The sequence below is a fragment of the Scomber japonicus genome, chromosome 10 (assembly GCF_027409825.1).
Source record: "Scomber japonicus isolate fScoJap1 chromosome 10, fScoJap1.pri, whole genome shotgun sequence".
NCBI lineage: Eukaryota > Metazoa > Chordata > Actinopteri > Scombriformes > Scombridae > Scomber > Scomber japonicus.
This window is the reverse complement of record NC_070587.1, coordinates 11,104,955-11,119,923: the sequence shown is the minus strand read 5'-3', so window position 1 is coordinate 11,119,923 and position 14,969 is coordinate 11,104,955. Positions and strand designations below refer to the sequence as shown.

The 14,969-nt window shown below is 42.3% G+C and overlaps 1 protein-coding gene across 3 annotated transcripts; it reads right to left on the bottom strand.

Moving 5' to 3' along the window:
• Positions 1 to 47: 47 nt before the first annotated feature.
• Positions 48 to 14,379, bottom strand: ptpn3 (protein tyrosine phosphatase non-receptor type 3). 3 transcript variants are annotated; one of them, XM_053326606.1, is made up of 28 exons: positions 14,258 to 14,379; positions 13,483 to 13,548; positions 13,280 to 13,365; positions 12,532 to 12,673; positions 11,358 to 11,492; positions 11,032 to 11,074; positions 10,791 to 10,872; positions 10,474 to 10,518; positions 10,327 to 10,379; positions 10,039 to 10,156; positions 9,841 to 9,928; positions 9,645 to 9,733; positions 9,502 to 9,565; positions 8,521 to 8,717; positions 8,301 to 8,426; positions 7,956 to 8,117; positions 7,241 to 7,337; positions 7,071 to 7,148; positions 6,868 to 6,924; positions 6,563 to 6,719; positions 6,265 to 6,440; positions 5,891 to 5,981; positions 5,660 to 5,721; positions 5,403 to 5,549; positions 4,544 to 4,672; positions 3,447 to 3,592; positions 3,193 to 3,328; positions 48 to 1,353 (listed from the first exon to the last, which is right to left on the bottom strand). In XM_053326606.1, the coding sequence occupies exons 4-28, from the start codon at positions 12,598 to 12,600 to the stop codon at positions 1,279 to 1,281; spliced, it is 2,622 nt and encodes an 873-aa protein (XP_053182581.1). In that variant the 5' UTR covers positions 12,601 to 12,673; positions 13,280 to 13,365; positions 13,483 to 13,548; positions 14,258 to 14,379; the 3' UTR covers positions 48 to 1,278. The 3 variants fall into 3 exon arrangements, with proteins under 3 accessions (XP_053182581.1, XP_053182583.1, XP_053182582.1); XM_053326608.1 differs by having other exon boundaries at positions 13,280 to 13,362; XM_053326607.1 differs by lacking the exon at positions 13,280 to 13,365.
• Positions 14,380 to 14,969: the final 590 nt, after the last annotated feature.

The window sequence follows — 14,969 nt, the reverse complement described above, 5'->3', positions numbered from 1 at the left end:
TTCTTTGTCTTCTTACACAAGCTGCATGAAATTCTTTCATATGTAGCAACTTCCCTGTCACCCAGCCCTGAAAAAGAGGGTCCTGTGTCTTCCAATCCCTGAAAACAATTTGCCATGGCATGTGGGAGTTTTGCACATTAATCAGGTTGTTCTGGATGTGTTAATCTAATTTATTAGTGAAATGAGATACTGCACCTTCCCCACAAATATTAGGCTCATTAGTGCATTTTAAAGACTCCACCAACTCCACATGCCTGCATTATACTGTGCTTTTATGAAAAAAGAGCCGCAGTAAAACTGACAATAAGGATTGCAAAAATATCATAGCTAAACTCTGAACTAATTATTACACCCTCTAAGTATATCATCCTCATGAACCTGCAGATATTGCAATACTCAGCAATATTAGATGTCACAGTATCTTCTTTAAAGCCAATATTTTGTCATAACCAGACAGTCAGGGCTGATTTGTTATGCTGAGATAGTTGTGCTGACATGATGCCAGCTATTGAGGCACTCAGCTGAAGGTTAAATAAGCAGACTACTCTTCACTTCAGCGAGCAGCAAGGAGGCGTAGTGGCACGAAGAGGCTCGTATTGCCTATGAGATATCATCAGTGTACCAATATAAAGAGACATGTCTTCCTTTAATGAGAAAGCAGACACATAAGTAGAAATCAGTGTGTTTATTTAGTGTCTTAATAATTTAAGAGTGATGAAAAGTAGGTTGGGTGCTCCTCTGGTGGTCCGTGTGCAGTGCTGCGCCACACTGACCTCAAACAGTATCTGCTGTCACGATCTAAAGCCTGCCATGCTCTTCGTCTTAGGACACACAGATGAACTACAGATAATAACGATCCTAGTCTGCCTCTGCTGCCCTGTTCGATCTGGGAGGAGTCAGTCTGAGGCACACATAGCTTAGGTAGAGGCATCATTCCTGAGTGGCCACTTGGACAGAAATTAGCAGCTCACATCAAATTTGTATAAATATACGGATACTGCAGCCTGCAGCCGTGCAAGCTTAATGCACGATCAGCAATAACTAAGGCAGACTATGTGTAAGATTCATATGCTCACATTATAGTTTGCCTACACAGATCACAGACAGCTGTGCTCTGACGCTAGTTACACTCTCAATATCCAGTCTGTGTACCGGCCCCATAGGCATGACAGAGGTCAATCTCTTCTAGCACTGTTGGTCCCTCTGTGGAAGTCACTTTCTATGAGATGAGGCTGAAGCAGTTAAGTGCGTCTGCTCTGGTTCTGTTACTCATATGGACTACGGCACTGTAGATCCCTCCTGTTTCTCTTTGTGGACTCGCAGAATGGCTTCACACACAAACTGGAACTGACACTGAAACACACAACATACAATAATTATTAGTTTTTCAGAAACTGATGTTTTTTTAAAGGAAAATGCAATTAATTTAAAAAAAGAAGAAATCAACAATGAAGTAATCACACTAAACAGTACTGCCTGTGTAGTCGAAGCCTGATAAAACGTATCATTATCCTCTGTGTCATTGGTGTCCAAAACTATTAAAAGATATGTCATTAAGCAACATCCATAAACTCGGGTCACATTTTTGCTGCACTACATTTTGAGTCAATCCAACAGTCACCACCATGCTGCCGTAAACACTCACCAACAGACAAAATGTGTATTATTCTGCACCTAAAAATAGTCTCAAACAAATGCACATTTTAATCTCAGTTGAATAACACTTGAAAACTACAGTGTCAGGTTGTTTTAGGAAAAAAACATGAAACCATATATTTGTGACCAGCTTTTAAAGAAGTTTTATCTCTTTAGTAGGAACAAAAGTAGCAGAGAGCCACAGAGTGGCTGCAGAGTACTGAGACAGACTTGTCATGGGACTTGTTGACATTAAGAAAAAATACAGAATAGCGTGCTCCAGTAGCCTTGGAATTAAGGCACCGACCATGAACCGTAACATCGCTGGTTCACGTTCAGTTGTGGACCTTTGTTGCATGTCATTCCTCTTCTCTCTCCCCGCTCATTTTTGTCATTCCTCAACTTTCCGCAACAAAACAACAAAAGCATAAAAATGCTTCCAAAAAAAATAATAATAAAATAAAAATCGTATGCCATCCTCAGCATGAAAGGATGTCCCCTGACTGTGCATGTTTTTCATGACTGGGAACATATGAGGGGAAACCTGAGGAAACATTCCATCAGCATAAAAACATCAGAGAGAAGAAGCCCGAGGGACCGGATCTCCTTTCAAAATAGGGGTGATAGTGGTAGCAGCAGTGGCCTAGAAGCAGGCTTTTGACTGGAGGGCTGCCATATTCCCAGCACCACCTCCTATCAAGGCAGCGAGTAACACTTTCCTCTCCCTCGACAACTACCACTGAGGCGTCACAACAAAAGACTTCCAAGCCTTTGAGCTCAGGCTCATCAGCCATCAGTGTAATTCTGTCGTAAACAAATTTGCCGTCTGCAAATAAATGAGCGAATCCACAGACGTCAAAACGAAGATGCTGGATCTTCAGAAGTAATTCTGCTCACAGTGAGTCCCCATTCCTGAAAACTTCCTGGGGAATTTTACATGATATTTTCAGGGAACTTTGTGTAAATTATATTCCAATCTTTAAGAAAGTTACATTTCTGTAACTGCTACCTAATAGTAGTGTGCTCTTTGTGTATGAATGAGCCAAGAAAACACAATAATCTACATTAGACAAAAAAAAATAAAACAACTAAATAAACAGGAAAAACATCACAGCTAATGAGTTACAGATAAGTTAAGATAAAACAAAAAAATAAAAACATCTTTATTGTAACTGTTAGTGTGACTAGATGCAAGTTTCACTTTGAACTAATAATCTTTACTTGCACTTTTCAAACACTAATGTTTTCTGTGGTTACATCCTGTGCTACTTCAGACCTTCCAACTGAGGAAAATGACTAAAATAAAGTGCAAAATAAGCACATCTTAGTCAATAGGTAGATAAAAAAATCAACTGGATCTTATAAGAATTAAAAGCTTGTCTTGTTATTTAGAAAATACAGAAATGTAAATTGGAGTGTAACTACAACATCCCTTGTGCTACAGGTAACCACAGAAACAAGATTTTAATGAGGAAGACATTAACAACAGTAAAAAGTATAATTTACAAATACCAACAGTCGTCTTTAAGCATAAGGCCTTGTTCTGTGTCTATGTACCGTGGTCTGAACCATCATGGCTCGCTGATCTCTCAGTGTTTTGACAATGTCCAGTGGGAACACCGGCCGACCCTGATCCAACAGAGTCAGAGCCGTTTCCATGGTGATCAGAACACCTGTCCGTCCAATCCCAGCGCTGAAAGAGTAATCCAAAACAAACACAGCATTGAGTGTACAGTAGAGGGGTGTACAGTATGTGCAAGCGGTGTTCAATTAGAGTTCTCTTTGTGTGTATGTGCGTGCGTGCGTGTTACCTGCAGTGTACCATTAGTGGCTCTTCACCTCTCCTTCTCTCCCTGACTGAGCTGATGAACAACAGGAAGTCTGAAGGGTCATCGGGTACACCGTGGTCCGGCCACGCGACATACTGCAGGTGTGTGACTGCACGTTCCTCACCAAGCTAAGACACACACACACACAAAACAGAGAATTAAAGTATTGAATAACCTGTATTTAACATAATAAACACGTAACCTTTGAGGAATAAATCATCCACATGGGACGTACAGTACACTACAGGCTTTAACACACTGACATTAATCAGTATGGGAGGAAAACAAAAACCACAGACGGTGTAATGGAAAAACAGAGCAGGTGAGCAGAGCAAAACTGCACGTGACCAGTAGTTGACACTGAGATTAGGAAGTACACAGCGACACAGCGAGATGAAATCAGAAAAAAAACAGGCTGGGTTGGAGAGAGAGAATAGAGGAAAAAGACCAGACCTGGGAAAAAAAGAGTGAAGGCGGGGAGGAGAATGGCTGAGTTTAGAGTTATGGACATGTGGCCTGTGACACCATGCAGGGATTAACTTGCTCCGCCAGAGGAACAGATGGGCCCACACAGCAGTATCTGTGTATGTATGTGTGTGCTTTCATACTTCATGCCTCCTTGAGCATTATCTGTTTATTTACCTGCTTGCCCTGAAAGTTAATGTAGAAAACAGCTTGTTCGATCAGATTAGCTACCATAGAAAGTCTTTATGTGACTCTGTCGCTCTCAGGGAGAAAACAAATAAGCACCCGCTCACCAACACACCTGCCCACCCACACACAAGCATGCCACAACATTTGTTAATGCACACAAATTCACTCGCCCACCCACACACATGCACACACCTACCCACCCACACGGAAGCAACTGTATGTTAGTTAGTTTGCCAGGAGTGGCTGCTGCCTGCGGTGAGCTCTGTTACATGGCATATGGCACAGGCATGGCACATGCCACTAAAAACATACAAACAAAAAAAAAAAGCTGTGTTGTGTCACTGTGGTCATGCTTAGCTCATGGTTCATGTGGTCATGAAAGCAGGAGTTAGCTCTAACACTCTGCTGCGATGTTGCTATTGTACCTGCGTGTGTGTCAGAGTGAACTGCCGTGTCACATACGCCAGGTTACACTCCTCCGAGTGGCACTTCACCCGCATGTGCCCGTAATCCTTCACTTCCGGTGGATGCGGCCAGTACTGGTGGCACTTGGTCTGTAAGTGTATGACATCACCAGCAAATTATATTACTTTTCACATGAGTCATCAGTCAAGATACAATTTACTACTGCTGCTACATCAGCTCCGCTCTGCTCTCTTCAAATCAAACTCATATTCAACAGCATGGTATGTTCCACCCGGCAGCCTGAAGAACAAAAGCAATTCATCAGGAGCAGGATGTGAACTGATTGTCAATTTGTGCGTGTGTGGAGTGCACTGTGTGTGTACGTGTGTGTGTGATCCTCAAGTAGAGAGAAAGCCAGGGCACTTGATGAATATCATGAAAATGATCAATTAATGAGAGCATCTGGTTACCAAGCAACAGGCAAGCTCAGACAGAGACAGCTTCATTCAACGAGACCTTGATATCTCACTGCCTCTTTCTTTGTCTGTCTTGATCCTCAAATTATTTGTCATTAGCATCCAGCTTGCACGTTAGAATTTAGCAATTCTCTACCCTGTGAAACCATATAATTACTCAAACTGTGTCAATTGATTATTTTTGTGCATAAACATTACCACTGATCCTTGTAATTACATTAATCAAATAACACATGAAACAACAGCATGCAATCATCTGCTGCAGCTGCAGTAATCACTGTGTTGATGAATTGTTGATATTGAGCTACGTAATTTCAAATGTGTCCCTGGCCGTTTACTCATGTGTAGTCCTGGATAAACGTGGATAAATGTTTACAGTATGAATATGTAGAAGTATGTATACCCGTCCCCTCTCTGTCAGAGTTGTAAGCATGATGATGGTGTGTGACTGTTGCTCCCAAACAGTCTGCCAAAAGTGAGTGCAGGTCTGCGGCAATGGACCCTGAGCTGCAATATAACGTAAACACACACCAGACACTGGGGGCGCCACCTAAGAAACAGACAAACACACACACACATACACACACCCACACAGAGGATGAGTTTACATTAAATGTCAAACAGGGACAAGACACACAAATCCATATCGAAGATGCGCACCGTGATGTGGCTGGCATTGATGTAGTCCTCCTGGCCCTGGAGCACCACTCTGGTAACATCATCTGAAAAGGAGAGCAGGGCAGCAGCAGGGTCATAACAGAGCCATCGATGCACCGCAGGCTTAGCCAATTAAATTTCAGGAGGTGGCACAGCGGTGAGTTCCAGATCAAGGTTAGACACGGTGGCACAGAGCTGAGACTGCTACAGACAGTCAGAATAAACCACACTTACAAGGTAAAACATCTTTATATCGATTCATGTCCATGTTCTCAGAGAGCCGAGCGCAGCTGAACGTGAGGCCGGGCTTCCTCCTGTATAAATTCTAGAAATTACAAGCATACAAACACGCACATGCGCATAAACACACACAGCAACATACATAAACAAAAACTAAATTCCAGGCCAATCACGGCATCTTTGTTTTAGACTGTCAGTAGTCCAAGTGAAGATTAGTCAACATCTGTCCCGAAAACAGCATTTAAAAGACCCCCAAATACCTCAGTGGGAATAAATCCTCCTAAATAGATGCATTTGGGTAAAATGTTGTATAAATACACTTTTAAATGCCCATCCACTGTTTAGCTAAAGCCTGTATTTTGAAATACCTCAAAGTGGAAACAGAGTGTGCCAGACTGTATTCCTCTCTCCAGCTGTCTCATTGATTCCTCCAGTGTCGTGACCCGCTCTGAATGGCCGGGTGACTGCGGCTTGTCCCCCTGTGATTGGCTGGTGAGTGTGAGCGCGGGAGGTAACTGCAGCAGGGGTGCCACCCGGCCAGGACCTGGAGCACAAGGACGTTCAAGGATGCGATGCATATTCAAAGCGATATGACAGGAGTGCACACTTGGATCACATGCTTTTTCAGCGCTTTTACCTCTATTACACACACAAACGCACACACACCTTTACGTTTGATAAGCAGCGCCAACTCTCTGGAGTGTGACTCTCTGCTGGCCCGAATGAACATGACAACCTGGTCATGTGTGTGTTCAGAAATGTCTCGACCATTGATGAGCACCACCAGGTCTCCCTCCAGGAGTTTCGGTTCACATCGACCTGCCTAAAAACACATTAGTCATTTAAAAGTCCAGTCATCAACCCATGAGTCTCATACTTACATTTCATCATAAAAGTGACATATAAAAGTTTGACTCAACATCCAAAAAACAAGAATTTCAAAACACAAATGCATCAGAGTTTCTTCTTACTGGAGAGTCAGGTTTTACATGGGATATAGCTAGAGGCATCTTCTGGTCCACCCCGCCCTAGGAGGAGTTGAGAAATTGCATAAATGGAGCAACAGTGGAGGAGTGACGACACCAATTTATTATGTGTAAATAAGAAAAATAATAAAACATTGCCCTGTGTGCTGTGTGTAAGAGACAGAGAGAAAAATGTGAAAGAGACTCACTTTAACATTGAAGCCAAACTTGCCCTCATGATCAGGGGCAATGCGTATTAGCAACAGGTCACCGTCGCCGGGAGCACCCTGCACGGACACAAGTGCTCACAATGAAGACACACAAACGCACACTGTGTATGAAGGCACATCCACCAACACATTCAACAATGATAACTGACCTTGTTGTAGAGTGAGTTGTCAACATCATCCTCTCCTATACTGTCATCAGCTTGTAACAAAACCTCATCTGGTCCTTGGCTGTAAGTGCCAGAGAGGCTGAAAGAGATGAATTAAAGAGATATTTCACCTTTAATGAATGTCAAAAAGATGACTTGCATGTCATATGATGATAGTATATTTCTGCCTACTGTCTTTCCCCCTATGATTAACACGAATGCTCTGATAACACGTTACAATATTTTGATTTAAAAAAAGAAACTATGAGACGTTTGTACCAATAATCACAAATATGTCAACTTGTGATTTTTCCAAACATTAAAATGTCGAAATGATACAGATTTTAATTGATTCTTTCTCAAATAGCCCATCATTGTCTGAGTGAAACTGGCACAGAAAGCAGTAAAAAGCGTATAAACCAGACAACAGCTCAGAGTTTCTTTTAGATCGGCCAACTGATGAAATTAAGATAATTAGTTTCATTTCAGACAATTGGGTGGCAACAGTTTAATTAAATTAAAATGAATTAAAACTTTCGCCTCTTTAGACTTTAAACTGTGGCTCTATCTGTTCAAAATTTGCATTAAATCCATTTGCAATGTCAATATAAAACCAATCTAACACACATCATGTCAGCAAAGCCCACTGAACTGAGAGAAAAGACACAGAGCCTAAAATGTAGAGATAAACATAATCTCTATTCTAACTAATACTGACTGATGTGGTGAAGAGTCTCCCTCGCTGTCCTTGCTGCTGGTGACGGAGGCCCTGTATGTGTAGAAGACGTCCTCCCCCTCCGACATGTCTTTCAGATCATTGGTCAGTTCCATGGAGGATGGGCGAGGTTTCCGGATACCGTGGCGAACTCGCGGACTTCGCCTGCCAAAGAGATGAAAGAGCAGTCAGCTACGTTCTGCTCAAAACTAGCTACGGTTTTGTGAAATGACAACACAACCCAAGATCAAGGGAGGGGAAAGTGATGTTTGATTTATGTCTGAAATCAGCTCAAGGACAAAACATGTGACATCTCATTATAGCCGGTGCGGATGCTGCAGGTCGTACCAGTTGGGAGTGGTTGGGGGGGATCTGGAGGGCAGACTCTTAGTCTCAAGATGCTCTGATGAAATTGATCTCTGCAGGACTGGGTTCCACACCATCCCTCCCACCACACGCTGGCACACCGGACCACTGCAAATTGGGGAGAAAGAACAGAAATAAATGTGGAAAAGTTCAGTATTTATATCAAAAATGTATGAATACATTAAAACAAATGCAAGCTGACCTTTCAGTTTTACTGTTTCCCAGGCCAAGGTGTTGTGTTATCAGCTTTCTGTAGGACTGGACGGTGCTGTTGTTGTGTTTTGGGCTCCTGGCAGTACGGTTGAAAAAGGAGTGATGATCCACACAGGACCTCCACAGGTTCTTGCAGGTCTTGGAGCAGGGTAGAGCAAGAGACACCACACAGTCCTGGGTCTCCCCCTGCAACACAGTGAGTTTAGACTCTTTTTCACTTTTCAGGGGTTTTTTGTGTGATGCTGATGTTATTTGTAGCTCTTACATTCATCACATCATCTCTCTTATATAAATTAGGCTGCTCAGGTTGAAGTTGTTGCTGGCAATACAATAAATCTGCCTGTGCTATTTATTAAGAGGGATTTATTACTAGTCACACATAGAAACACACAGAGAAAACCTGCAAAAACTGTGGATACAAAACTTTAAATCAATACAATATTCACATCATGTTGAACTTGTATTTGTGAATTTTTGTTGAAAATATTGTGCAGACATTGTTCATAATTTCCTTTTCCCCACAATGAAAACATTTTAGCTATAATTATATTACAACTCAACCATAAGGCTATGAGAGAAACAGGCTGAATTCAAACTTCCAATGACTTTAACCCTCCTGTTGTCCTCAGGTCAAGGAAGGAAGGAAGGAAGGAAGGAAGGAAGGAAGGAAGGAAGGAAGGAAGGAAGGAAGGAGGGAAGGAAGGAGGGAAGGAAGGAGGGAAGGAGGGAAGGAAGGAAGGAAGGAAGGAGAGAAGGAAGGGAGGAAGGAAGGAAAGGAGTAAGGAGGGAGTAAGGAAGGAAGGAAGGAAGGGAATAACGAAGGAAAAGTTTAAGAAAGAGGTATGAAAGAAGGAACAGTCAAAAGAGATGGGGTCAATTTGAGGATGACAGAGGGTTAAGAGCCAAGAGTATAGATGCAGAGCCTCTCTTAAAATTATTAAGAACACATAAAAGGTAAAAAGGGGCTTACATGTTTGCGTTTCAGATGTATAAGAAAGCGTTTCCTCTTAAATGAAATCTTGATGATGTTCCCCCTGCACAGGAAGAATATAATTGGTTGCAGACTTAGAAAATACAGAAACAAGAGATCTAATTAGTGCAATCATCACTCACCAGGGGAAGAAACTGGAACAAATCATATTACAGAATATTGCAACACCACTTGATGCCAAACCCACCATCAGAGGGGCATTGTTGGTGTCCTGACAGAGAAAGGCAGGAAAAGACAAAAGTGTCACACATAAAAAGGATCAAGAGGAAGTTAAACTGGAGCAGGAAACTGTACATTTAATTGAAGCAACCACAATACCATGGCAGCGTGTAGCTCCACTCCATACAACTCCAGCGTCCGTGCTGTGTTGAGGAAACACAGCTCTGCCTCGCTCTGCTTCAGACCCCTGGGAACACACACGCAGCCGCAGAGAGTCAAGTATAATAACAACAAAAACTAGCTGCATAACACGCCAGTTGTTTTTGAACAGCACATAGATATGATGATCTGCGTTACTTGTGCTGTGGATGCAGATCCTCCACTTTAGATAAGAAGTCATCATCCTGCTCTGGGATGAAGTGGCACTTTGACAGGTAACCAGGGAGTCGGGACGGACAGTGATCCCCCAGCTCAGCTACAGGTGATAGAAAGAGACACTGAGTAACACACATGCACACACACACTGGGTTATGTAATAGAGTTGCTGCTTATTGAGAGCCCTCGACAGGCAGGAATAATTATTCACACAAGTTATTATTAAGTCATTAATCATTTTCGCTGGGAAGAGATGGGAAGCTGACTTACACTGCACAGCATAAGAGGCCAGCACTACAGCTGCACTCAGCGGGCACTGCAACCTGCAATTACACTCCATAATGACACATTGTAACATCTACACATGATCTCTGTGTGTGTGTGTGTGTGTCTGTGTGTGTGTGTGTGTGTACTAACCGTCCTTCTTTAATGTCACTCCTGATCTGGAGGAAGTACAGGTGCCTGCAGGGACGACACAAAGGGAACTTTACCACCCCACAAATGTATTGTCTGTGTACTGCAACTGGTATTTTGTTACTGTCATGTACAAGAATCGCAGAAGAGGAAGTTCATTTTTGGCGCGAGTGTGTCAAGTTTTAAAAAAAACCTTTCCTTTTATTCATAACACCTGCACAGATGACCTTCTGTGGCATGCAGCTTCTCCAGGTTAATATCCACTTACTGTATATATAACCTCTATATAAACACACAACAAGAGGAGCACATACACTCACCTTGTCTGTTCATGCTGCAGAGAGTTAGGATCAGACATAAAGAACCTCACTCTGAAGTTCAGATAAAAGGGAGATGCAAGACCTGCAGGGAGATTTCATCATGTCACAATGGCAGATATCTACAGTTACAAGTACACCTCAAGCTATCAAAATATATTTTAAACAAAAGGATTAGAATGTGTGTTTGACTGGTCAAGCCACTCAAAGTAAAGACAACGAGTACTCAGAATAAGTCAGATACCTTTTATCTGCTTCTTCAAGGGTCTCTCCGGCTCCAACCATCTCTGAGAGAAAGGGATGCATATTAATGTATATTTATTCCTTATCATCTGTCAATGTTAATCATTTCCTTTACTGCTTTGTCAATGTTAGCTTTGTCATGCTAATAAAGCTTATTTGAATTTAAAAGAAATGCATGCAAGTATAATGGCTAACTAAAAAAGCTAAAAAAAAAAAAGCATTTGTGGAAGCATTGCCTGTGGTTATCATCATTTGAACAGCAATCAGTGAGTGCAATGCATTACAATCTCAGCAAAAAAATGTGCAGCAGATGAACAGTGAGCTCACAGGAGAGTGTGTGTTGGCTGTGATTGAGGCGATGGCTGTGCTGGATTCTCTGATCTGCAGACTGAAGAGCTGCCTCTCTTGCAGGCCCAGGTGGTCGCACACTAGGTCCAACAGGCCCACGCCTTCATCCTGCTTCTGAAAGATGGAAACAAACAAACAACATTATTTCCGGGCCAAAACTCTGAGTGACATTTAACGATGGCTTATTTGCATGTGTACAGTAAATATCCTGTGAATATAGACTGCGGTCTGCGGAGAGGGACACTTATTCAGTTTTCCATGTTTAGAAAAAGTAATTCAACAGCTGTATATCAGACAAAAACTATTAATAAAGCATTTATCCAAGTAAAAATGTGATTTATAAAAGATCATAGCGCAGTCCAAAACTCTGTTCTTTAAATATTTATTGTTTTATTAATCACTCCATGGGATACCCTGCAGCTCAGTTACATTTTGTCCCCTTTCCTTTCTTCACTTTCTGTTACTGGAAGCATATTTTGAGCTCTCTTCATCACGAAAGGTCTCCCCACCTCCCGTATTTACTGTAAACTCCAATGAGAGGTGTAATCTTGCCCCAGCAAATGCACTTTTGATGTGTGGGTACATAAAACACAGCAAAAATCTGTCTATACTGGCCCTTGCTTGCTTATCTTTTTCAATGGAAATCTGTAAAAGCCATAAACCTTAACATTAATCAAGAAACATAGGAGCGTTATATAAATAGTAATGAGGAGTTTAATATTAGGATCCTGCACATTAGAAGCGCAGCACGGTGCCTGCTCTCCCGCAGTTCACATAAAGATGCTGCACAGCTGCTGTCACACAGAGCAATATTGTGATTGCCTTCCTGCATGTGTGTACGCTTGTCAGAGTGAGTGAATACGGCTGTCAGGCTGCTGTGCGACATGATATGCTGATTATGTAAAAAGTCCCCAAGTGTGACAAGCACTGTGAGCTACAGTAGGTGAGCTTGTCCTTCAAAGCAAGGTCGTTGTGATGAACAAGAGATGTGGATCAATGGGAAAAACGGAAGAATAGTTTGTCACTATATCGCACACTGACATTATGATCATAAACAGAGCGCAGAGACAGAGAGGAGCAACATATGATCTCCTCAACAGACAGGAAACTGTGTGTGTGTGTGTGTGTGTGTGTGTTTATGTGTGTTATGTACGTTGACTCTGAAGGTCTCGATAGTGCCGTCCAGCAGCTGAACTAGGCAGAGCAGGTCCGGTTTTGGCATGTCTGTTACCACGGTAACTCTGCCTCCCTCTCAAGACAAACACCCTGCTCGTAGCTCGTCACTGAGAGCGGACCTGGAAACACACAAAACCACAAAAACAGCATCAGATGTTTCCAGTCTGTTGTCTTCCAACGAAAGCACCTCCCTCAGAATGACACTATGTGGTGAGTAATATATGTGCTGGATGGAGCATCGGGCTGCAGTGAGTAATGCAGTGTGAATGCGAAGGAGTGACTGTGTATGTGTGTGTGTTTGTGTAATCCCTTATAATTTGGCCTGGGTCTGAACATGTCTCTTCCCTTTCCCTGCTGCTCTCCCTCTGTGTCTCTCCGCCTTTCGCAGGCAGATGAATGATAAGAATGTTAAACATTTTCAGAGCTGAACACGCCCATCTACAGCACTACAACAGACCTCAGACGGGTGTTACGCTGTATTTGGTGACCCATCTGATTCAGTGACCTGCGGTGTTGGAAAGAAGCCCTCAGATCTTTCACTTAAGTGAGAGTCAGTGCATAAGCAGCATTTTTATAAATCAGTCACAGCCTGATTTTCTGCAAAATTAGTAGCTACTTTTACTTTAGTACTTAAAGCAATTATTATTATCTGGTAATAATTACAAACCTTTACTTAAGTATGATTTTAACTGCAGGATTATACATTGTGATACTGATATGCTTACTTTTACTTCAGTAAAGGATCTGAGCACTTCCTCCAAAACTGCAGGTCACACAATCTGATAGGTCACCAAATACGGCGTAACACCTGCTGCAGAATATACACAAACAGACACAATAATGCACACATACACTTAAAGCCAATAAGTTTTGAGTATGTCTGTGTGTGTGTATAAACATCTATATGCATGCAGGTGTGTGTAATTACATTTGTCTTGAGTTGGTTTCCAGGTGAACGATTAATGGATCCAAGCCGGCCTGAGTGACACTGTTACTGAAAGGACACACAGAGTTTGAGTTAATGTTTGAACACAGTGACACACTCTGAATATGTTAAAAACAGAGCTGGTCCCAGTTTGATGACTCGTTTTCCATATTAGCCTTCCCACAGGCAGGTCTCTAATGAATTAACAAGTAAATGCAACATCTTAAAAGTGGATTAATCATCATGTAGATAATGACTTCACTGGGTGTTTTGCATTTTTGCATCTGTTTCTAATATGTTGTGGCTTGTACCCACAAGTTTCTCACAGATGAAGACATTAAAGGACATTAAAGCTTGTGTTCTCTGAATTTGTAAAGCTTTTAACACCTAGCCTACTAACCTCTTACAGCCATAATCCAATCTGTACGGCACCCAACATGGATGTTAAAGGTCAAATCTACAGGCTAGTCTCCACCAAACGCACACATAAGGCCTATCTCAAAGTAAGAGGCCCATATATTTTTTGTTTTCCGACTATCGCAGCCTGTCGATAAGCTCTGCTATGACCTTACTGTACTTTGAACCGCAGCGCGAACAAGGAACCTGTTGACAACCTGGACTTTTCTGCAGCTACACCCAAAAGGAGGAACACAGCAGTCTGTCTGGCAAACTTTCCTTCAGCGGTGCTCGTAACTACAACTTGCACAAGTGAATGTTTTTCTCTTTTTTTTCTTTTCTTTTTTTTGGGGGGAGAAAGAGAAAGAAAAGTCATCTCTACCTCAGTCGTCCCGCTTCAGAGACGGATCATATTCCTCAGACTAGCCCGCTGTGAAACGCTCGGGACGGGGTGCGTCGGAAGAGCCAGGTAGAGGTAGGAGTTAGGTAAATATCCGGGACAAGTTTCTCATCCCTGCCTGCGCTGACTCCGCGCGGCCCCGCCCCTTCGCCGCGCGCGCTCCCGAGAACTTGGCTGGGAATCCGCGCTCCCGGGGGCGTGCGCGCAAAGCATTAGGAAGTACAGTATCCATGATACAGTTTCAACTAAACAATAACAACACGTGATACCGACAATTTATTGTATGATATAATAAGTGTCAGTGAAATCATGTGCAACAAGCCACTGGAAATACATTGCTTTTACAGGACTGACTGCCTATAGCCTACATTTTCTTTAGGTTAGGCCAGATTTGTTAGGAAGAATTTGTTACATAAAAGAAAATTTGATACATGAAAGAAGGTCAATTGAAAATGTAAGGATTTATAAGAAATGAGGTCAACGGATTAATGAAATGTAGGCTAAGGATTTGTTGTAGAGGTACTGATCAACTTTTTCCTTTCTTTTTAAAAAATCTTTCCCTTCTTTGTAGCACAATGTTATATCCTTTTGGGGCCATTACTCTCTTTTTTCAACTCTGTATTGCATTAGAGCTGGGTTTTTCAAAGTCTTTGGGCCTCCCCTCAGGCAAAGCTTGGAAAAGTTCACCCCATCC

Coding starts and splice junctions, on each gene's coding strand:
- ptpn3 (XM_053326606.1), bottom strand. CDS start 12,600: ATGCCAAAACCGGACCTGCTCTGCCTAGTTCAGCTGCTGGACGGCACT. Junction 11,075..11,357: donor CAGCCAACACACACTCTCCT/GTGAGCTCACTG, acceptor CCTTTCTCTCAG/AGATGGTTGGAGCCGGAGAG. Junction 9,566..9,644: donor TGTTCCAGTTTCTTCCCCTG/GTGAGTGATGAT, acceptor CTTCCTGTGCAG/GGGGAACATCATCAAGATTT.